The following is a 24109-nucleotide window of genomic DNA, read 5'->3' on the forward strand; positions in this document are numbered from 1 at the left end:
TGACCGATACTGTCACGCCTTCATTTTCGCTCTATCATCGCTCTGTCGTTGTCGTGAGGGCGTCGTCATTCTGTTGGCTTCACAGTGTCTTCGTCACGCCACCATTTCCACATCTTCGTGTTTACATTTTGTGCACATCATCCCAGAAATCATCGCCTCACACATAACTGCACAACTAGGAATATTTACACCACGAGGCTGTAACTTGGCTTGTACCATCATCTATAACATTTCTGCCGAAGTTTATTATTCCAATGCATTCGTGTTGAGTTAATGCGTTTTTGGTAACAATAATCTTACGACTATCTGGCCGTCTCTGTAGGCCAATCCCAAAGATAGTCCAGTCTAAGCATATTGGCCGATCCCGAATATAATGCAGCCCCAGGGCTGTCGGAATAAGTTAAGCGAGGTTTTCAGTAGTGTTTTGCAAGAGTGGTGCAACTGCCTAGTGACAAATCGCAAGACTACAATACACAGCTGAAGATCGGACTTTTGAAGCATGGTTGTGCTTTTCGCGGTCTGTACGATATATTGAATGCCTTTAGTACTTGTTGTTTTGTTTTATTTTTCTGTTTCTCTCCATTCAGAGCGAAGTTTTCTTTGCCTCTTCGACTTTCCCACTGCAGCGGCTTCTGAGGGAAGAAAGGCGACGCGAGAAACTCGTTTGGACCCTACCACGTCGAATATGCACAATGCCCCCTGGACTTTTCGGGCGTGGGCGTCGCCACATCAGCCTCTTGACAGCTGTGATTATCTGTGACCCCCCTCGAAAGCATTGCAGAAACTGCAGCGCTTCCCTTTCTACTAACGAGCGACTCCAGAGGGAACGCAGATAGAACTGTAGAGAGGAGCGAAAAGAAAAGGCAGTTCCCATACGGGAGGGGAGGAGGTGACGTGACGTGAGAAGGCAAAAAACCACACTGTTGTACGGCAGCCTGTTGCAGGAACTTAAGATCAATTTCAAGGTACGATACAGTACGTTCCTCCTATTCCTAAAAATTAAACATCATGCAAATATGTCAAGCGGACAAATTACGCAGGACGTGCAGAAGCAGATCCGCATTAATTAAAGCGCACCGCAGGGTCCAGGTGACAATACGCAAGCGGTCGACTGTAAATCAACACTTCTGTGCCCGCCGCGGTAGCTTTGCGGCCATGACATTGCCTGAGGTCGCGGATTTGACTCCGACTGCGGCAGCCGCATTTCAACAGGGGTGAAACAGAGCACGCACGTGCACTTCAATTGTGGGGCACATTAGTGAACATCATGGTGTCAAAATTAATCCGGAGTCCGCCACTACGGCCTGCCTCACAATCCGATTGTGGTTCTAAATATTCCAATGCGATGGCTACCTATTTTGCAATTTCTGGTTTTGTGGTGTAAGTGGAAGCCGAGTTGAATATTTGACCTTTACCATTCAGAAGGACCGCTGTGAAGGCTCCTCTGTCGGACATGAAATCGGCGTCGACGAACCACATTCTTCAGCCTGATTTTTAACTCTCTCTACTAGGGCTTTGGCTCTGGCTTGCCTTCTGCCCGTATTATGAATGTGGCGAACATTCCTTGAAACAGGCATGACTGTGATATTCTTCCGCACATCTTTTGGAATGTTTCTGTGGTTATTATGTATTTCTGTTATTGGCTTACCAATCCGTTGGTGGATGTGTCTTCCTGATCACGTGATGGAAAGTCTAATGAATTGGACTCTTTCTTGTGCCTCGGCTATTTCTTCCAGTGTATTGTGCAGCCCTAGATGCATGAGTCTTCCAGTTTCCGTCTACATAGGTAGCCCAAGAGCTACCTTGATTACTTTTCTTAACAATGCATTGAGTTTGTCTCTTTCTGATCTCTGCTACTCGTGCATTGCTGTTACTAGGCGAAGTGACATAGCACAAAGGCGGGAACTACTCTGACGACATCGTCTTCTCCAAGCTCATGTCGGCGGTTAGTTACTTTTTTGATGAGCCTGACTGCGTTGTCCACTATCTTAGCGATACGTAGAATCGTTTGATAATTGGACCCGTTCTCGGTCCAATAATCAGATGGGTCCAGTTAGACCCATCTGGGTCCTGGGCTTGGATCACCAAGCCCAGGACCCATATGAATACATCCTTGAGATGACGCTTCCGCTCTTGGTATATGGCGTTATGTCGTTCTCCCCACGAGGAAGCCAACCCCTGGGTTTGTGGCCTTGTGTCTTAGGTCGGTATAGTAAGGAGCTCCGATTTCTCGGGTGAGAATCGGAGTCCCATTGGGATGAAGTGCTCTTCAATGACGTTTACGGCATATTGTAATCTTTGTTCTATTTCTCCATCGCTGCCTCCAGTACAACATATCGTTACCTCATCCACGTAAATGGTCCATTATAAGCCTTCGATGTCGTGAAGTCTTATGGCCAGACCTATCATGGAGATATTGAAAAGAGTGGGCGAGATGACCGCTCCCAGGGGTGTGCCTCGGTTACCTGGCTTCATTGCATGTGAGGTTAGGTCCCCAACTTTGAACGTGGCCATCTTTCCACTAAAAAAGGCTTCGACATATTGATGAATGTGACTGCCCAGACCGAGGTTCGAAATGGTTTTGGGTAATAAGGTGTAGAGGATATTATCATATGGTTTCTCCATCTCTACTCCAAGTAATTCTCTCGTGTCCCTAGTCTTGCGGCTGATTATTTGGTTCTTGAGTAGGAACATGGTATCTTCCGTAAATTGGCCAGACCTTAAGTCGATAATCATATACGCGTGAATCCCGTGCTCTTCCAGGTACCTAGATAACCGATTCAGCATTGCGTGTTCAGCAGCCTTTCCCAACACGATGTGCGTGAGATCGGTCGTAGATTCTCGAGGCCTGAGGGCTTGCCCGGTTTTGGTTTTAAAATGGTGTGGGCGGTATTCCATTCGCCAGGAACGTCACCTCTCTTCCATGTGTCAAGTACTCTATGGAATCATCATCCAAATTGCGAACCATACTGTTTGTTATCTTGTTGGGACCAGAGGCAGATCTTCCGTTGAGGTCATGTAAAGCCGCCCTGACCGCTCCAACTGTGAATTCTGCATCTAAAGTTGGGTTGCTTATTCCCACATATTCCAATCGAGGAGGGACGGATAGGTACCTATTCACTAACTGTGCGATAACGTCCGACTTGGATGAGTCATTCCGTGCCATGTGCAGAATTTTGCTTAACGTGTTGTGTTGATTCGATTTTGTGTTGGTTTCGTCTAGTAGGCGCTTCAGTAGATTCAAGGTTCCTCCTTTTCTCATTCGGCCATCTATGGAGTTGCAAACCTCATCCCACTGTTGCTTAGAGAGGGTTTCGCAGTCCTCCTCCACCTCTCGATTGGTTTCGGCAACTTTCTTTCTCAGCCTACGGTTGACTCTCTGAGCCTTCAATTGGCTGAGTAGAGATTTCTTAGCTTCTATGAGGTGCGCCAATCGGCTGTCCCTCTTGTCGATTGGGAGATCCATTAGCACCTAGTGCAGCGCCAGCGTCCTCCCTTATTTGTGCGATCCATTGTTCCAAGCTTAGGTTGATTTCTCCAATCACCCTGTTATTTCTGATTTTTTGTAATTCGTCTCAGTCTACGACCTGAAATTTGTGTACTCTCTTCCGCCTAATCCGTAAGTTGTTAGGTAATATATTATGATCACTACCCATATCTTGGTGCAAATTAGTCCAGGTGTGTTCCGCGGCATTGTGAACAAAAGTGAGGTCGGGAGTCATGTTTCGACATGCCAATGTGCCGTATCTAGTTGGGAATTCTGGGTCCGTGATGAACGTTAACTCTAGGTCTGCCGCTTCGTGCCATATAATCTCCCCTTTGCTCGTAATGTAAGGGTAACCCCAAACGTGGTGGGGGGCGGTAAAGTCTCCGGTAACGTTTAGCGGTGAGTGTCCAGCTAGTTTGACTGCTTTTGTAAGGAGCGGCATGAATCTTCTTTGCTTCAGCTCCTTTGGGCTGTTGTAGACATGGAGAATAAAGATGCTGTCCTCATTGCCACTTGAAGAGTTTGGATTGATTTCCGCCATGATGTATTCAATCTTGTAACCAGTCATCTTTAGATCGTAGCCGATGTGCGTAGGCCTGTGGCAAAGTAGGGTTGCGATACCTCTCCCCCCCCCCCCCTCGTTACTCATCATCTCCAAACGATGCACGGGCAAAGTGACGTTGGGGGTGGGCATTTCTTGAAGCAGAATAACATGCAATTTCTCAGGGCGCGATCGAATAAATTGCGGCTGGGACGCCTTTTTATGTTGGTAGCCCCTGCAGCTCTAATGCCACATTGTGAATTGACTAGCTTGCGCATCTATGTTGCTTGGCTTAGGGTGTACTCGTATCATTTAGTGTAGAGAGACTGCTAGACTTCGAACGTTGTACGAGAGGTTTAGTGGTCTTTGGATCCAGAGCTGGGGCCGCCGTATCGTGAAGATATGCTTCGATCATGAGGAATCGCTGGTTAGTGCGCGGTTCCATGGCTGCAATACCTGCCTGAAATTGCAGTACCTCGACATAATGCAGTTATTTTCCTTCGTGCAACGAAACTCGCTAACTTGGAACCTGTCCACAACTGCACTTCCCTGTCCTCGTAGTGCTTTAGAGCACTTTTCCGAACAATTCAATGCTGCACTGCGGCTCTTGTCTAATGAGAAATGGTGCCTTCAGACTTCTGCAAGAGCTACCTTTGCGACGTGTTCCATTCATAACTGTGCCAAACCGCCACAGCTGGCCTAGCTGCTTCTGTAGCATTCCAATGACACAGTATCTCGTCGCTCTCAATCCGGTTCCCGTCAACGGGCTCCACAGCAGCTATGCCATGGTCTACGGGTCTGTAATCACTCATGAACGTGTAGTTAAGATCAGAGGGATTAGCCTCTCTTTCTATTATCGGTAGAACCATCCGTGCTACTTATTTGCACCTTCCGTGCCCTACTTCTACGGGTGCCCGACATTTCTGCTGCTTTGCTTCAAACTCCTGTTCCAATTTCAAGGGGTGTACGGTAGCGCGATTAAAAGATCCCTTGAAGATGCATTACCAACAAGCCCACATTGCAACCCTCCTGTTCCAACCTTTCAATCACTTGATTGAGTGCTTCTATCTATTCTTCTTGTTCCCTAATCTTTTCCGTTCTTTTCAATTCCTGCTCATATCTAATTGCTTCTTCTTCCTGTTCTTTTAGAGATAGGTTGCCGAAGTAGTTGAAGTATTCCTGATCACTTTTGCTTTCTGAAATGACTCTACAAATTTCGGCTTCTGACCTCTCATCATGTACATCTAGGTCCAGCTCTTCACACAAGTACAAGATAGCTCTTGTCAAACCCATTAGGTCCATGGTCACTATAGGCTTTGGCTGAGCTATTCTACAATACTTGCTGCGAAAATCCCACAAATTGAAATGCAAGTAAAAAAATTACCAGCGGGTCAATTCTGTTTTGGGAGGAGAATTTCGAGCCTGGCAAATATAAGAGAATACAAACGCCTCTCTACCGAAGTATCGCAATATCCCTAAATTCGCCTGCACTGTATCGCACCAATTGCAAGAAGCCATAAAGCCTTCAATTGATTAGAATGTTTGCCAATATACATGTCCCAACTACTTTCACACAAGTATGAAGTCTGGCTGTGGCAGCTTGTTCATATCTATGCGAAAGCTGCTTTCTGCTGAGATGCGCAACAACCACCGTATCACAAAAGGCAGTAGTGCACGCTCTATCGGTTTTTAGTAAGTCTAGGCTAAAATATCCGATGAATCTCAAACGCAAAGCCAGGCACTCACCCTGTACTGTGCAATCGGAGTACGCTGCGTCCATCAAACCACTCGCGAACCAGTTGCTGGTGATTCACGCTAACTACAGGTTCCATCTCGCCGCTGTCACCCAGTCACTCGCCAACTAGGTGCTCGCGACTGGCGTTGAGTGCAGGTTCAATCCCACCATTACCACTAGTTGTTGCAGTACGGGCTTGCGCTTAGGCTTAGGCCAGGAATCCTCCAGGCACAAGGATGACTAAATCCGAGAGTAGGAATGAAAAAAAAATGGCTGTGGCTTAGGTAAGGTTAAGCCCAGGATGCGAAGCATACTAGCCTTTATTTTAGTTGTTGAACCACTGTTTAGCCTGGTGAACTGCTGTTGCTTGGCTATATTTGGTTCGGCTAGACGAAGAAACAACTCATGCATTACTTCTTCGCCTTCAAGAGTGGAACGCGACAGCGTTCCCGTCGACCCGCCAAGGGGTGTAAGACAATGGGCTACAGGGCAGCGACTACGCGCCCCGCATTGGACGCGGTGAGCGTCGAGCAAAGCAGCGTTCGGCGCGGCAACGAAATGTGCGCCTGAGCAAGAGACGCACGCCTTAGAAACAGCGCGTTTCTAAGGCAACACCGCATTCACTAGAGGCGCTTTTGTACCGCTTTGAAGCGTTGTACTCGTGGCTCAGTGGTAGCGTCTCCGTCCCACACTCCGGAGACCCTGGTTCGATTCCCACCCAGCCCGTCTTGCAAGAGTTGAGCCAAAGCCACTTCTCCTCTGTCGTGACGTCACGGTGTCACGTGATTTCATGGTCACCGCCGCGCCTGAGGAGCTGGGTTGAGCCCTCGTAATATGCTTCGCATAAAACAGGTTTTAGTTTCCAGAAGGTTGGTCTCCAGAAGTAGAAGCCCACTTCATGTAGGAGCACTTTAAATGTCACCACTCACTACATGTCTGAGCACGCACATGTCAGCACACGCCAGGATACCAAAAGGGTTTGCTTTTTGAGCAGTCGTTTTCCTTAGGTGACTAGACGAAGGAATCTGTTGACTGTGTCTCGGCCAACCATATTCGTCAAATCGTTCGCAAGATCCCACCTATGGCGTCTCACTGTTTTACCGCACTCCTCCAATGTGGCACAATCGCGCCGCATACCAGGCAACCACGTGGAAATTTAGAAACATGAAGTCGACTCTCTTTCCATGGAAGCACTCGACGTTGGCCTCTTGCATGAATAAGGGGGGTCTCCATGACAGTCAGCTTGTCAGGGTCAGGAGACTGGCTTTCGCGACTGTTGCCGCTTCCACGGAGGGTAGCAGTTGTCGCCTCGAGGTGAGCTCCTTTGTTTGCTCGGGCCCAGTGGTCGGGCCCAGTGGCCGACTGGGCGCGTGCTGATGAAGGGGTTGCCTCGTAGAAAGCACCTAAGGAATGCCCGTTGCCGTTTTCAGACGTAACAGTGCACTGGACTACGAGGTCGTTACAGACCGCACACCACCGCTTGCATCCTGAAGTCCTCAGTCAGTCATTCTACGCGTGAACAAATTTATGGACTTTATTTATTTTTGCTCTTTCTTTATTATTTCTGCTATCTTCGTTTTTTTTTCGCTTTTCTGTTATTCGCAGCATCGGGACAATTCTTCTTTTAAGAGGGTGCATTGACACGTGTACCTGTTAATTCTTTTTCCAGCACGCATTTCACTCGCTAACAGCTTAGCGCAAGCGGCACCTGTATAATTTAGAAATTGAATATAGTCGTTGATTCTACCTGTTGTCTGCGCTCTTGCCAAACCCTCTGTAATACGATTGTATGCGCAACAAGAATAATGTTGTCGTTTCTGGAAGGTATGCGAACACCAGCGATTACGCTGGTGCCTTGGACGAGTCACGTCTTAAAGCCGACGCGATTGACCCGCAGATGAGATTCATAGACGAGTGTGTTCGAAACTATCATTGCGCGACATACTTTGCTTGACACAGGTTCACCTAGTAAAGAGTTAGTTTCGGGACTTGTATTGTGCCACTGTGCATGGTTCTTCGCCTTCACTATAAAATGACAATAGTGACACAGATATTGCATAATTAACTACACGTACTCAGTCTGTAATGCTGATGTACACTTACTTGGATAGGCTGATTGATTTGGGAAGATAAAGTATAAATTTACTAAATGTAAGCGAGTGACCGAAGTATGTCACGCTGGTGTAATGTGCATCTATACACGACGTTCTTGTGCCAAGTCAGTTGGATACTTGAGGGGTGGCGTGTTGCCTGCACTTCCTATGGCAAGTGCTTTGCAGTGGCACGGGTTGATAGAGATTTGATGGTTGTCTAACATGGGAGCTGTCATTGAATAACGGCGTGACTTAGCATCGCACCTATCCTTTGTGACGCTTAGGGGGTGTTCGTAGTAAAATCACGCCATAGTGACGAGCCAAAAGCCTTCAGTGCCGGTCCACATTTTGCTACATGATTGGTGAAAAGTTGCGCACTGTTTAATTGAATCAATTTTATAACTTGCACTTAAATTTTGCGTTCCTCACAATGCACGTTCTTTTCTTGCCCAGTGTTGAACGTGAAAAACAAGATCAAATGGCTCCGCGATTACTTTGTAAAGGAACTGAAGAGGGAACTTGGCTTGACGGTCAAAACAACCTCGCACCAAGGGACCCCCTCCCAAGGCTACGTGTCCCGCTGGGAGCACTTTAACAAGTGGGCTTTCCTGCGCAGCATCTTCAGTGCCGACTTGTGCTCCCCTTCAACCACCAATGCACCAGACTCGGTAAGTGCAGCAGCAAGCGCCCTAGTAAGCCTTATCGTGTACACTCAAGGCGAATTCGTGGCCCGAAATGCACGAAAGAAATGTTTATATGCATAATAGGGCCTGAGGCACGCATAGCGTTGCTCACATTGATGTGATACTCGTGCATTGTGCGTTACGTGTTTCAAGCCTCTTAACATTTGCAACTGCTGTTCGCGAAAAAAAAAATACACCTGTTGCACGTGTTACAGCAAATCCCAACAATAATTAGTTTAGCATATTCGTGCTCATTTAAAAACATCTTCAGCGTGCACAACTATAACGAAGGAGATGACGTTACGATATTGATTTGAAATATCCAATCAAATGACCGGTCAATTCACTCTGCTGTTGCACTATTATTATGCATTCAACTCAACAAAATTCTAATAATATCGTTTTGTCCAGTTCAGACATCACTAAGTTTATATAATTTGAATTTAATAGTATTCTTGTTATTTTATTTCTTCATGATTACGTCCACTGCACAAGTAGCTTGCAGAATATAAGTTTGTTGTTATAGTTATTCTTTTACGGCATGGTACCCCACTCCCCTCTTGATACCTTGGCACTTGAGGGTATGTGAAATAAGTAAATAGATAAATATTATGAAGGCAACAGAAATGGGACGACCACACAGAGAATGGAGACACATCGGACAAGCGCTGAACCCATTTGCGCTGCCATTATAATTAACATCAACCAACAACCCCACGTTTACACCGTATTGTACCTCACATATACAGAAACTACGCTAAGACTTCGATTCCCCAACCGCACTTGTACAGCAGTGACCTGCACAGCACTACTGGAAAGGCCTTGGACAGGTAGTACGATGCATGGATGGATGAATATTATGAGCATCCCCTTTGGAACGGGGCGGTGGGTTGCGTCACCCAGCTCCTGCTACTATACTGCCTAATATCTTACCTAGGTTAAACAATGAAAAAAGGAAACAAAAACTCTGAACTACCACGCCCACATTTTCTGATCCCCTGTTGCGAACTGTGCTTTTGTACGTCTCCGTCGTTTGTCGTTTCCCTACTTTTCTTCCACCAATCCTCCAGTCGCCTCTTGCTAATGTCTATTGCGGACATGTTTGCTTTACCAGAGCTCCCTCTGAACCCAAGGGCTTCAAGGAGGCCAGTGGTGCCTAAATCCACCACTGGGTAGACGTCTTCACATTCTAATAAAACATGCTCCATAGTTTCCCTAGCTTTACCGCAGCAAGCACATGCTTCTTCTTCCTTCTTATATCTCGCATTATAGGTGCGTGTTCTGAGGCATCCCGATCTCGCTTTGAAAAGTAATGAGCTTCCCTTTGAGTTATCATGAATGGTTTCTTTCCTGATTTAGTTTTTTCCTCTTAAGTAGTTACCAATGACAAGTTTCTTTTTCATTGCCGCCACCCATGAGATTATTTCAGCCTCTCCGACTTTCCGCTTGACCTTCTTTGTTACTGTATTGTCCACCCTACAGGCCGCATACTTGCTGGAAAGCTTCCTAGTTCTTTTTCTCCACTGTGAATAAATGTTTTTTCTGTGCATATACCTGAACACTCTCCCAGCCCATTTGCTTTCTTCGATATTCTTCAGCCGTTCTTAATACTCAATTATACTGCGAATTTCCCTCCCTTCAAAACTAGTCCAACCCATATCACCCTGCACAGCTTCATTTGTAGTCTCCCCGTGAGCGCCCAATGCGAGGTGACCCACTGACCTTTGGTTCCCGTCGAGTCCTGATCGTACCCGTGATTTATAGCAAACAACCGCGTTTCCAAAAGTAAGTCCTGGAACCATTACTCCTTTCCACATACCTCGGAGGGCCTCGTACCTATTGTATCCCCATAGCGCTCTGTGCTCATTATGGCTGCATTTCTCTTCCCCTTTACTGTTATGGTTTTTTCCTGTGTTTCCATATATCCACTGCCTTCGTTTATCCATAAACCAAGGTATTTATATTCTGTTGCCTGAGGTATTTCATGGCCCTGTATCTCCATGTCTGTACACTGTTTTCATTGCATGCCATAACACCTGATTTTCTAACACTAAATTTCAAACCTAAATTGTTGCCTTCCTGTCCACAGATATTAGCCAGACGTTGCAAATCACTTTGCTTATTAGCTAGCAACACAATGTCGTCCGCATAAAATAAACCTGGGAATCGCTGCTCCATCACTCCATCACTGTTTGCATGAGAGATTAAACCCGATATTAGTTCCTTCTAGCGCCCTCTCCATCCTCACCATGTACATCATCAACAGCAGCGGGGATAAAGGGCACCCCTGCCTCAGTCCCTTGTTGATATGAACTTTCTCCTCGCTCCTCATCCCTACCCCATTCAACGCAAGCAGTATTTTCAAGGTAAATCTCTCTCAAAAGCTATAGACAATCGTTACCTAAGCCTTCACCTTCCAGAATATTCCACAAAATGTCGCGGCCTACGTTGTCGTAGGCACCTGTAATGTCTAAAAAGGCAACATACAACGGTCTGCTTTCTGCTTTTGATATTTCAATACACTGAGTACGAACAAACAAATTATCATCCAAACGCCTACCTATTCTGAAGCCATTCTGAACCTCTCCCAAAATGCAATTATTCTCTGCCCATGCTTGAAGCTTTAATTTGATTGCCTGCATTGCTAGGCTGTATATTACCGATGTAATAATGTTCAACGGTCTATACCAGTGAATTATGTCTTTCTCCCCCTTACCTTTATAAATTAAATTATTTCTACTTTGTCGCGAACTGTCTGGTGTTCGTCTATCTTATAAAGTTTTTCCCACTGCTTTCACCAAAGCTTCCTTACTTTTTCGTCGTAGTTCATTTATCAGCCTAACGGGAACCTCGTCTAGCTCTGTGGCTGTGCCTTTAGGAATTTTCTCTTCCCCTTTCTTCCAGTTGAAATTTGTCAGCACCAGCTCCTTTTCCACTTGGGCCTCTTTCATGCTCTTTTTTTTCATAAAGTACAACCTCGTCATTGCCTTGGAAAGATTCGGCTGTTGCTTTTCAGATGTAATTTATTACCGCTTCTCCTTCCAGTCTGTTTTCATCTTCGTCTAGGATATGTTGTTGTATTGTTGTTGACTTCCTGCCTAATAATTTTATGTGGTTCCAAAATATTCTAGGCGCGGCCTTCTTTTTCTCACGTATTTCTGACAACCAACGTTCACTTTCGCCTTTTAATTTTGCTTGCAACAGTATTTGAACCATAGACTTTTTCTCCCGGTTTATTTCCCATTTTCTGGTGACTTCATCCTGTGGCAACTGCGCCTTCTTTGCCTGCCTGTGCTCTTGAGATGCTTTCTGTCGTTCGGCGATCGCTTCTCGTATCTCCTTGTTCCACTAGCTTTTCGGTTTCTTTTTTCCTTTCCAACGAACATGTTGTTTCTCTTTCCGTATTTCTGTCGATATTACACTTAGCAGCTCACCATATTCCCACTCCTTACTTCGCCATTTGCCAAGTTCTTCCTCAACTCTAGTGACTGTATTCCCTATTTGTTCAGCGTGAAAATTTGGACTGGCCATTTTGCTCTCCTTGCTCTCTTTCCCAACTACACATCCCATATTCAAAATGATGCGTTTACGGTAACTCCCTATGCTGTTAAACCCTTCCTCATCGATGACCATTTCTCTCAACTTATCATGAATTCCTTCTGTCATCAGACAGTAATCAATGGTCGATTGCCGGTTTCCAACTTCCCACGTGATCTGTTCTTCACACTTAGGCCCTGTATTCACGATCACGAGGTTATGTTGCTCACAAAGGTCCAGCATTGACTTCCAGTTATTGTCGGTATATCCATCTAAATCTTGTATGTGGGCATTCATGTCACCTAATAGGACAATTTCAGCACCACTCCCGAAACCCTTAAATCGCACACTGTACGCAGTGTGCGATTTCACGCCACACGTACAGCGTGTCGCTTCTATAAGGAAATGTTGGAATACTTCCGTTTCATGAGCGATATAGCCAGCAATAGGTTGAGCCCTTTCAAACCAGCCTCGAACAATGCCGTAATGGGTATTGGCCCGAAGTGCCCAAACAACTCGTCAGAAACCATCTCACGACTTTTTACGGTAACCCCATCAAGTTTGAATCGACATTGCGACACAACGCATCACTGCCGTCGAAAGCAGTTATGTATGAGGCGTGTTCTGCAGGGGGATTACGCCTTCGCACTTCGATGGATGGATGTATATTATGAGCGTCCCCTTTGGAACGGGGCGGTGGGCTGCGCCACCATGCTCTTGCTAAAATACTGCCTAATGTCCTACCTAGGTTAAACAATACAAAAAGGGAAATAAAACACTATGAACTGCGCCACCCAAATTTTCTGATCCCCTATTTCGGACTATGCTTTTGTAGGTCTCTGTTTTTATGCGAAGCATATTACGAGAGCTCAGCCCAGCTCCTCAGGCGCGGCGGTGTCGCCTTGAAACCACGTGACACCGCGACGTCACGACAGAGGAGAAGTGGCTTTGGCACAACTCTTGCAAGATGGGCTGGGTGGCAATCGAACCAGGGTCTCCGCAGTGTGAGACGGAGACGCTACCACTGAGCCACGAGTACGATGCTTCAAAGCGGTACAAAAGCGCCTCTAGTGAATGCGGTGTTGCCTTAGAAACGAGCTGTTTCTAAGGCTCAGGCGTGCGTCGCTTGCTCAGGCACACATTTCGTTGCCGCGCCGAACGCTACGTTGCTCGACGCTCACCGCGTCCAATGCGGGGCGTCCAAGGTGAAGCAGAGTAACGCATGAGTTGTTTCTTCGTCTAGCCGAACCAAATATAGCCAAGCAACAGCAGTTCACCAAGCTAAACAATGGTTCAACAACTAAAATAAAGGCTAGTATGCTTCGCATCCTGGGCTTAACCTTACCTAAGCCACAGCCATTTTTTTTCATTCCCCTACTTTTCTTCAACCAATCCTCCAATCGCCTCTTACTAATCTCTATTGCGGGCATGTTTACTTTTCCACTGCTCTCGCTGAACCCAAGAGCTTCAAGGAGGCCAGTGGCACCTAAACCGACCGCGGGTAGACGTCTTCACATTCTAATAAAACATGCTCCATAGTCTCTCTAGCTTTACCGCAGCAAGCACATGCTTCTTCTTCCGTCTTATATCTCGCTTTATGGGTGCGTGTTCTAAGGCAACCCGATCTCGCTTCGAAAAGTAATGAGCTTACGTTTGAGGTATCATAAATTGTTTCTTTCCTGATTTCGTTTTTTCATCTTAAGTAGTTACTCATGGCAGGTTTATTTTCCATTGCCGCCACCTATGAGATCATTTCTCCCTCTCTGACTTTCCGCTTGACCTTCTTTGTTGCTGTGGTGCCCACCCTACAGGAAGCATATTCGCTGGTAAGCTTCCTAGTTCTTTTCCTCCACTGTGAATAAATGTTTTTTCTGTACATATACCTGAACACTCTCCCAGCCCATTTACTTTCTTCCATATTCCTCAGCCGTTCTTAATACTCACTTATACTGCGAATTTCCCTCCCTTCAAAACTACTCCAGCCCATATCACCCTGCACAGCTTCATTTGTAGTCTGCCCGTGAGCGCCCAATGCGAGGTGACCCGCTGAACTTTGGTTGCGTCCAGTCCTATTCATCAACATCATCCTCAGCAGCAGCAGCAGCAGCAGCAGCAGCAGCAGCAGCCTGGTTACGCCCACTGCAGCGCAAAGGCCTCTCCCATACTTCTCCCAAAACCCCGGTCATGTACTGATTGTGGCCATGTCCCTGCAAACTTCTTAATCGCATCCGCCCACCTAACCTTCTTCCGCCCCCTGCTACATTTCCTTCCCTTGAAATCCAATCCGTAACCCTTAATGACCATCGGTTATCTTCCCTCATCATTACGTGTCCTGCCCATGCCCATTTCCTTTTCTTGATTTCAACTAAGATGTGATTTCCTCGCGTTTGTTTCCTTACCCAATCTGCTCTTTTCTTATCCCTTAACGTTATACCCATCATTCTTCTTTCCATAGCTCGTTGCGTCGTCCTCAATTTAAGTAGAACCCTTTTCGAAAGCCTTCAGGTCTCTGCCCCGTAGGTGAGTACTGGTAATACATAGCTATTATACACTTTTCTATTGAGGTATAATGGCAACCTGCTGTTCGTAATCTGAGAATGCCTGCCAAACGCACCCCAGCCCATTTTTCTGCTGATTATTTCCGTCGCATGGTCCGGATCCGCGGTCACTACCTGCCCTAAGTAGATGTATTCCCTTACGACTTCCGGTGCCTCGTACCTATTGTAAACTGCTGTTCTCTTGCGAGACTGTTAAAGATTACTTTAGTTTTCTGCAGATTAATTTTTAGACCAAGTCTTCTGCTTTTCCTCACCAGGTCCGTGAGCATGCATTGCAATTGGTTCCCTGAGTTACTAAGCAAGGCAATATCATCAGCGAATCACAAGTAACTAAGGTATTCTCCATTCCCTCTTATCCCCCATTCTTCCCAATCCAGGTCTCTGAGTACCTCCTGTAAACACGGTGCGAATAGCATTGGAGAGATTGTATCTCCCTGCCTGACGCCTTCCTTTATTGGGATTTTGTTGCTTTCTTTATGGAGGACTACGGTGGCTGTGGAGCCGCTATAGATATCTTTCAGTATTTTTACATACGGCTCGTATACACGCTAATTCCGTAATGGCTCCATGACTGCTGAGGTTTCGACAGAATCAAACGCTTTCTCGTAATCAATGAAAGCTATAAGTAAGGATTGGTTATATTCCGCACATTTCTTTATCACCTGATTGATAGTGTGAATATCGTCTATTGTTGAGTAGCATTTACGGAATCCTGCCTGGTCCTTTGGTTGACGGAAGTCTGAGCTGTTCCTGATTCTATGTGCAAAAACCTTAGTAAATACTTTGTAGGCAATGGACAGTAAGCTGATTGGTCTACAATTTTTCAAGTCTTTTGCGTCCCCTTGTTGTGGATTGGGAATATGTTAGCGTTTTTACAAGATTCCGGTACGCTCGAGGTCATGAGGCATTGCGTATACAGGGTGGCCGGATTCTCTAGAACAACCTTCAACAAATATGCTGTTACCTGATCCTCCCCAGCTGCCTTCCCTCTTTGCATAACTTCCAAGGCTTTCTTTACTTCTCCCAGCGTTACCTGTCGGATTTCGAATTCCTCTAGACTATTCTCTCTTCCATTATCGTCGTGGGTGCCATCGGTGCAGTATACATCTCTATAGAACTCCTCAGCCACTTGAACTGTTTCTTCCATATTAGTAATGATATTGCCGGCTTTGTCTCTTAACGCATACATATGATTCTTGCCAATTCCTAGTTTCTTCTTTACTGCTTTTAGGCTTCCTCCGTTCCTGAGACCACGTTCAATTCTATCCATATTATACTTTCTTATGTCAGCTGTCTTACGCTTGTTGATTAACTTCGAAAGTTCTTACAGTTCTATTCTAGCTTTAGGGTTAGAGGCTGCCATACATTGGTATTTCTTGATCAGATCTTTCGTCTCCTGCGATAGCTTACTGGTATTCTGTCTAACGGAGTTACCACCGACTTCTATTGCACACTCCTTAATGATGTCCACAAGATTGTCGTTCATTGCTGCAACACTAAGGTCCTCTTCCTGAGTTAAAGCCGAATACCTGTTCTGTAGCTTGATCTGGAATTCCTCTATTTTCCCTCTTACCGCTAACTCATCGATCGGCTCCTTATGTACCAGTTTCCTCCGTTCCCTCCTCAGGTCTAGACTAATTCATGTTCTTACCATCCTATGGTCACTGCAGCGCACTTCGCCGAGCACGTCCACATCTTGTGTGATGCCAGGTTTAGCGTAGAGTATAAGGTCTATTTCATTTCTAGTCTCGCCATTCGGGCTCCTCCACGTCCACTTTCGGCTATCCCGCATGCGGAAGAAGGTATTCATTATGTGCATATTAAATACCGTCTTCCTCAAGCGAGATAGCCGAAGGCGGACGTCCTAATTGTATCCCTGATTTAAAGCAAACAACCGCATTTCCAAAATTGGGTCCTGGAACTATTACACCTTTCCACATACCCAGGAGGACCTCATACCTATTGTATCCCCATAGCACTCTGTTCTTCATTATGGCTGCATTTCTCTTCCTCTTTACTGTTATAGTTTTTTCCTGTGTTTCCATATATCTGTTGCCTTCCTTTATCCATATACCAAGATCTTTATTCTTCTTTAACAACACTCGACGCCATCTAGCGCCGCCGTCACTAAACGTGCGCCTGGCCTCCGAAATGCATGGCGCGCCCGTACAGCAAACGCTGGCTAACGCGTCATGCGGTAACCGGGCAACTCTTTCTTGCACTACTTTTGGACATGCAGCGCTACCTAGTGGCTACACCGAGAACTCCGCGCGTGGACTCGGAGACGATGATCATGTCGCGCCGGTGCATGCCAACGCTAAGAATTGTTCGCTCGCTTGCGGAACGTTCCTTGGCACATACTCAGTGGGGAAAGTTAAGGAGAGTTCCATTGAAGAGCTGTACATATGCACATACCCTGTACATTCTTGGTGCCACTCGCTAAATATAGGCGCGATATAGATTCACTGAAAAGCGACACCTATGCACTGCATTTGTGGTGGAGTTTGCTAAAACGTAGCATTGCAGGCCTTGATGAACCCTTGTGGCGTTGGTTCGCTTTCTCTCAACATAAGAGCAATCTGTTTCCTCACCGTTGAGCGGCTCATTCCTGGTGGTACATACCTAGTTAACAATGTTGGCGTCAAAGACGGTTATTGAAGAGCGGTACACACGTACGGTCATATACCTCGTGACCAAAGTTCGCATCAAAGAGGTTGTGCGTTGAAGACCAGCACCGGCTATGTGGCACTTTCCCAGTGCTCCGAATCGGCGCCACATAGAGAAAGAGAGAGAGAGAACATTTTTGAAGATAAATACGGATATGGGTACCGGAGCTGGGTTGCCAGTCCAGACCTCCAGGGGCCACGCACCACGCCACCACGTTCTGACCCGTCGAGGAGGCTCAATTGAGTCTCCAGGACAGTCCGTACGAGGATGACTGCTCAAGGCTCCCTGAAAAGATTTTGTGCGAATTCGTGTCAGTTTAAACTTTGCGGCCGTGATTTACACTGCCATGTCATTTGTACAGTCACAGGGGACAAAGACTGGCTACCCTCACCTAAGGATATTTTATTGGCATATCTAGTGGGCCAGACCGATGCCACCGCCCCAGTTATGCATATGCATAGGCGTTGGGATTCGCCTGTACAGCCGAACCTCCTCCACAGTCCATTGCGAGTTTTGCGCGGCGAGTTCTTGGTGTGAACAACGTTGGTGTCCTAAGACATCGCACGCTAGCATTTTCTTGTTTTCGATTGGGGTATCCTTCCATGCTAGGGTTGAAGTTTCAGAAGCAGGGGCGTGTGCTCCTGTGTTGCCGGTGACACCAACATGCCCCAGGCCCCATAGAATATGATGTCCTTGCCTTAGTCTATCGCACAAAATAGTAAGGCCAATCTTGGAGATTATTCCGTGAAGGAATAGTCAGCAGGCCCCAGGGGACTCCCTGAGGAGCTAGGTAGGTCTGTATTCACCCTCCCGTGCCTTTATTACTAGGGTCACTGCAGCCAGCTCTGTTGTGCTGATGCAGGCCCGGTGGACCGAAGCTGTTGTTACGGTTCTTGAGTTTAGAGAGGGTCTTGAAGCAGCCTCGATAACACGTCCCCTAAGATCACCTGTTGTGTCCATGTATATTGTATCAGGGAAATAAATACGTCGCTTTTTCTAATTGTAGGGCTTGTAGCTTACGCCGGCCTTCGTGTAATTTTGGAAGCATTTTTGGGGGGCATGGAGGAGATCTTGAGTTTTTCTCGCGTTTCGCTCGGTATGTTCTCGAGTTCCCTGCTGCAGTATTGTGCGTTGATCGGGTATACCCGCTCCTTAGGACCCTCCTGCCCGCTTGTGTCAAATTTATGCATTTTCATTGTGTGACCATTATCGCTGTTTTGTGTTCTTCGATAGTGTCATACTTCCCGAAAGTATCGCGTCTCTCCATGGTTGTCCCCATTAGTAGACCCAGGGTGGTGTTTTTGTTTTATTGATATGATATAAGGAGATGTTGGCGCACAATTTAAGGCGCCGGCTACTCCTTATCTCTTGGGTGGTTCCGTCATACATCATACAAGTTTCAAGATTACATATCAGATAATCTTTTCACACAAGCACCAGGAATGACCACGCAACGTTTCCACAGGAAGAATATGACGTAAGGAGCACATGGTACATACAATATACAAGGTAAATGTCTCCACACTTATGTAGATGAAAGTCTCAAAAGTACAAAGCATACTGTCGCGTAATAACGCATTGTCTAGTCAGTGGGTGGTACATACATCATGTAAATGCATTATCACATACAGTCACAACAGAACAGTCAACATAACATAATTCCCAAGCAGATGCATATATACGTATCGTTGTCTTCTCTTGAAGACAACGATACCGTTGTCTTCAAGAGAAGTCTTTACTGCTTTTAAAGCGCTCTTCTGCAAGGCCATTGTTGGCCAAAGGCCCAAAGTTTCCTTAAACTGAATGGTCTGCGGTCTAATTTAATTAGCGCTGATTTAAGTCGGCATCTTGGTGCGTCGAGATATGGGCAATCTAGAAAGAGGTGATATATATCTTCGTCTACAAATCCGCAATCACATTCGGGGGTTTCCGCTCGACCAATTCTGTGTAATAAATGCTTTGTGTAGGCAGTGCCTAGCCTTAATCGATGAATATGGGTTTCCATAGTTCTATCTAATGATAATGAAAATTTGAATTCAATAATTGGATCAATATGGTATAAGTCCAAGCTCTTAGGATTCTGGTCAAACCAAGTTTTTCTAGACATTTTGAAAGACGCTATACTTATAATGCAGCGTAACTCATTCTTTGATATTGGGAGCGGAACCGTATCATCTTTGAGGTGCGCTTATCGTGCTGCTTCATCGGCTGCTGTGTTGCTAGGAATGTTGCAATGCCCTGGTATCCACTGGAATGCTATTGCATGTTTCGCTTCGCTTGCCTTTGTGAGGTTTTTAGGTGTTTCATATATTATACTGTCGCTGAATGTTTTCCCCTTTGTGCGGCAGAGTGATGTTAGAGCCGCCTGTGAATCGCTAAAAATTAACCGTTTTTGCGCATCTCTTACTGACAATATAAATTTTATCGCACACAGGATTGCGAATAGTTCAGCCGTTTCGGACGAAGTCGCAAGAGATAACTTAAATTATTTTTGTTTGTTGAGGTGCGGTATAAATAATGATGAAGTTGAAGAGGTTGCTGTACTGGAGCCGTCTGTATAGACGTGTGTGTAACCTGAATACCGCATATTTATGTGGATTAGGGCTAGTTGTTGAGCAGCTTGAATGAACATGTCTCTTTTTCTGAATGTCCCATCTACTGACAATTCGATTTTTGGAACTGTAAGCAGCCATGGCGGATATTCGATGTCTGAGCTCCAAAATTCATTTCTTGGCAATATGTGAAGATTTTCTTGAATTTCTATATGAACATAACTTCTATCTCGTTCCATTATCTCTAGAGCCAATGGGTAGTTCTAAGGTGGGTTTGAAGACGGAAATAATGCCGGCATGTTTTTGTTGTTCGCATAACTGGAAATGGTGAGTGGCGAGCCTCAGCTATTACAAGATAACTAGAAGTCGCTCGTGGAACTCCTAGACATAGACGTATTCCTCTAGCTAAAAGTCTTTGAAGTCGCTCTTCTGACGTGTGGGAAAGTCCGATGTAAGATGGGCGCGGAGTATGCAATTTTTTTCGTAATAATGCATTGTAAACAGTCAGCATGGGCGATACTGATCCACCCCATGATGTGCCTGCGAGTCTGCGAAGTACGGTCAGTATGGAATTGACCTCGCTTTCGAGTTTTTTTATCTCGGGTGCCCAGGATAGCTCCCTATCAAGTATTGTGCCAAGAAATCGATGCTGTGTGACAATCATTGGAGGGTGTCCTTCCAGATTAACAGCGAAATTTTTATGCGAAGCATATTACTAGAGCTCAACCCAGCTCCTCAGGCGCGGCGGTGTCGCCTTCAATACCACGTGACACCGTGACGTCACGACAGAACAGAAACGGGGTTCCAACTCGCGCCGTCGCTCGAGAGCTCAACCCAGCTCCTCAGGCGCGGCGGTGCAGCCTTCCATACCACGTGACACCGTGACGTCACGACAGAGGAAAAACGGGGCTCCAACTCGCACCGTCGCTCGCGGCGTCGCCTCCCGCATCGGACGCGGTGAGCGTCGAGCAACGCAGCGTTCGGCGCGACAACGAAATGGGCGCCTGAGCAAGCGCCGCACGCCTGAGCCGACGCCGACGACACCGGCTTTTCTGCGACACGAGCTCCTTAACGCTGTCGCGTTAAAATAAAGGCTAGTATGCTTCGTATCCTGGGCTTAACCTTAGCTAAGCCACAGCCATTTTATGCGAAGCATATTACTAGAGCTCAACCCAGCTCCTCAGGCGCGGCGGTGTCGCCTTCAATACCACGTGACACCGTGACGTCACGACAGAGGAGAAACGGGGCTCCAACTCGCGCCGTCACTCGCGGCGTCGCCTTCAAGGCTGACCACGTGACACCATGCCAGAGGAGAAATGGGGCTCCAACTCGCGCCGTCGCTCGCGGCGTCGCGGCGGTATATAAGCAGCTGCGCTTGCCTCTGCTAGACACTCACGAGGTGAGATGCCTCCTGGAGACAGAGCTGCTCGTTGGAATGAGAAGTGAAGGTTGCGGCGTGCTACAGAGACTGATTTTCTAGGTGGCTTTGGCTCAACTCTTGCAAGATGGGCTGGGTGGGAATCGAACCAGGGTCTCCGGAGTGTGAGACGGAGACGCTACCACTGAGCCACGAGTACGATGCTTCAAAGCGGTACAAAAGCGCCTCTAGTGAATGCGGTGTTGCCTTAGAAACGAGCTGTTTCTAAGGCTCAGGCGTGCGTCGCTTGCTCAGGCGCACATTTCGTTGCCGCGCCGAACGCTGCGTTGCTCGACGCTCACCGCGTCCAATGCGGGGCGCGTAGTCGCTGCGCCGTAGCCCATTGTCTTACACCCCTTGGCGGGTCGACGGGAACGCTGTCGCGTTCCACTCTTGAAGGCGAAGCAGAGTAACGCATGAGTTGTTTCTTCGTCTAGCCGAACCAAATATAGCCAAGCAACAGCAGTTCACCAGGCTAAACAGTGGTTCAACAACTAAAATAAAGGCTAGTATGCTTCGCATCCTGGGCTTAACCTTAGCTAAGCCACAGCCATTTTTTTAACTGCCTCCGAGTGAAGGGCAATACACCTGTCTTTGCGTGTGATAGTACCCTTCCTCTCTCTCTCAAAAATTGGTTGATCATATTTATTCCGTCTTGCAATGCCATCTGAAGTAGTTGAGCATTAGACCCAGATGTCCAAATACACACATCGTCTGCATACAGTGAAAACTTTAACTGTGATGGCAGCCTTCTTGCTAAATCAGCCATGACGCAGTTAAAAAGGAAGGGGCTGAGTACGCTTCCCAGTGGTACTCCCTGTTTGACAACATGTTCAGCACTCTTTCCTTCACCCGTCTGAACAAATATTTTGTGAACTGATAGAAATTCAGAAATCTATTACAAGGACCTGCCAGACAGACCAAGTTCCAACATGTTTAGCAGCACATGAACGTGACTAACAGTGTCAAATGCCCTCTTGATGTCTAGGAATACTGCTATAGTCATGTTTCCACGTGCACGCTCGTGCTCCACACAGGTTACTATATTTAATATTGCATTCATTGTGCATCTATGTTTTCTAAAACCTACTAAGTACTTGGACAACACATTCGTTTCGTTACACCACCATTGAAGTCGCGCGTCAATAATTTTCTCCATTACTTTGTATAAACAACTTGTCAAACTAACCGAGTGGAAGGATTCAAGGCACAAGGGCGTCTTACCTGGTTTTAAAATTGGTATAATTCGAGCGACTTTCCAAGAGTCAGGTACAGTTTCCTCTATCCATAAGTTATTATAGATGTCTAAGAGAGCATTTGTACCTGTCGCTCCGAGGTTTCTTAGCATATTGTACGTAATGCCGTCCGGCCCAGCAGCGGACTTTTGGCGACATGGTGCAATCGCACATTGAAGCTCGCTTAATGTAAAAGTATGATCTAATTGAGGATGTTGGGCCCAGTAATAAGCAGGAATTTTTCGGTTAGCGAACAGTACTGAAATATCCAATTCTGCACATTGCGATGAAAAAGAAGGTCTGGAAATAAGCTCACAAAATCCATCTGCAACTATTATTTCACACGTGTCCCGAGCTACAGCGAGAGCACGAAATGGGAAGCTCTGTGTTACAGGTCCGCTTAATGAACGAATTACTAGAAAAATTCATGCAACAGACGTGTGAGGAGGCAGCGTGCCGCAGAAATCGCGTCAGCGCCATTTGCTTAAATTTTCCATTCGTCTGCGCATTACATTGTGTATTTTCTGAGCGTTCCTCTATGCTTCTAAACTTCCGCTCCGTCGGTAAGCTTTTTCGGATCGGCGTCGGATGGCTCTTAGGTGTTCATATTCTCCGTATTCATATTCATTAGGTGTTCATATTCTTTGGAATTGGGACCTTCTTTGTCCATATGTTCATATTATCCTGCAAAAAGTCTGTAAATTTTTTCACTGTTGCGTGTTTATTAATTTGATCCGTTAGGTGGTACCGAAAAGCTTGCCAGTTGGTTAATCAGCTGTAACGCCTGATATCATAGTGCATGCTAGGGTGGTCAACAAGGATTCGAAAATGGTCACTTCCGCGTGTTTCCAGATCTGTTGTCTATCCCACACCATTCACTAGATCATGTGCACACAGGGTAACATATATGCAGCTTGAGTACTTATATCCACGGAGGAATGTTGGCGACCCATCGTTTAAAACAGTCAAGTTGCATTTATCTATGGCGCCCTCAATAACGTTACCCCATGCATCACAATGATCACTGCCCCAGATGATGTTGTGTGCATTGAAGTCGCCACATTTAAGTACATTAGAATGAGCTATTTTGAAGATATCCACTAACGCTTCTACTGAAATCCGGTTTGAAGGTTGTAGATACAGATTAATCACTGCTATACAGAGCTTGCCAAAGGATTACATGCGATCAATTCCTGGAAGTCTGAATCACTGGACTGCGTTTGATAAGATGGTAGGTGCTTTCTGACGCACAGAAGCACTCTGCTAACAGCACCTTGACGAGAAGTCTTGTATATCACATAATTCTAGAGACGAAAGTCCTCATTGATTCCCGCCTCTTGAATGCAAGGTATTGGGAAGTTGTATTGCACAAGCAGTTTACGAAAGTCAGCATACTTCCTTCGAAGACTGTTGGCATTCGACTGAAATATGGAGACATTTTTGTAGCGGTTATTCATGTACTGCCGGCCGCAGTTTCGGCCCGGATTGTTGATACAATAATGCTTCTAGAGGCAACAAGGCTTTCACTTCTGGTAGGTTGTTTGCTTCCGGCAGAGCAGATAGGATTGCCTTAAGAGCTGTGAAAAGCATTGGCAAAATCAGTT

At 46.2% G+C, this 24109-nt stretch overlaps 1 protein-coding gene across 4 annotated transcripts in view; it reads left to right on the top strand.

The window, feature by feature from the left end:
* The window catches only part of LOC135907303 (uncharacterized), a 113383-nt gene that overhangs the window by 51358 nt on the left and 37916 nt on the right, over window positions 1–24109 (top strand). For all 4 annotated transcript variants that reach the window (XR_010565962.1, XR_011507238.1, XM_065438991.1 and 1 more), the window contains one exon: window positions 8310–8524. Coding sequence is in view for 2 of the 4 variants with exons in the window: in XM_065438991.1 (XP_065295063.1) it covers window positions 8310–8524 (215 nt within the window). In the remaining 2 variants the exon portion in view is untranslated. The remainder of the gene's footprint in view (window positions 1–8309; window positions 8525–24109) is intronic.

Source organism: Dermacentor albipictus, chromosome 7 (genome assembly GCF_038994185.2).
Source record: "Dermacentor albipictus isolate Rhodes 1998 colony chromosome 7, USDA_Dalb.pri_finalv2, whole genome shotgun sequence".
Taxonomy (NCBI): domain Eukaryota; kingdom Metazoa; phylum Arthropoda; class Arachnida; order Ixodida; family Ixodidae; genus Dermacentor; species Dermacentor albipictus.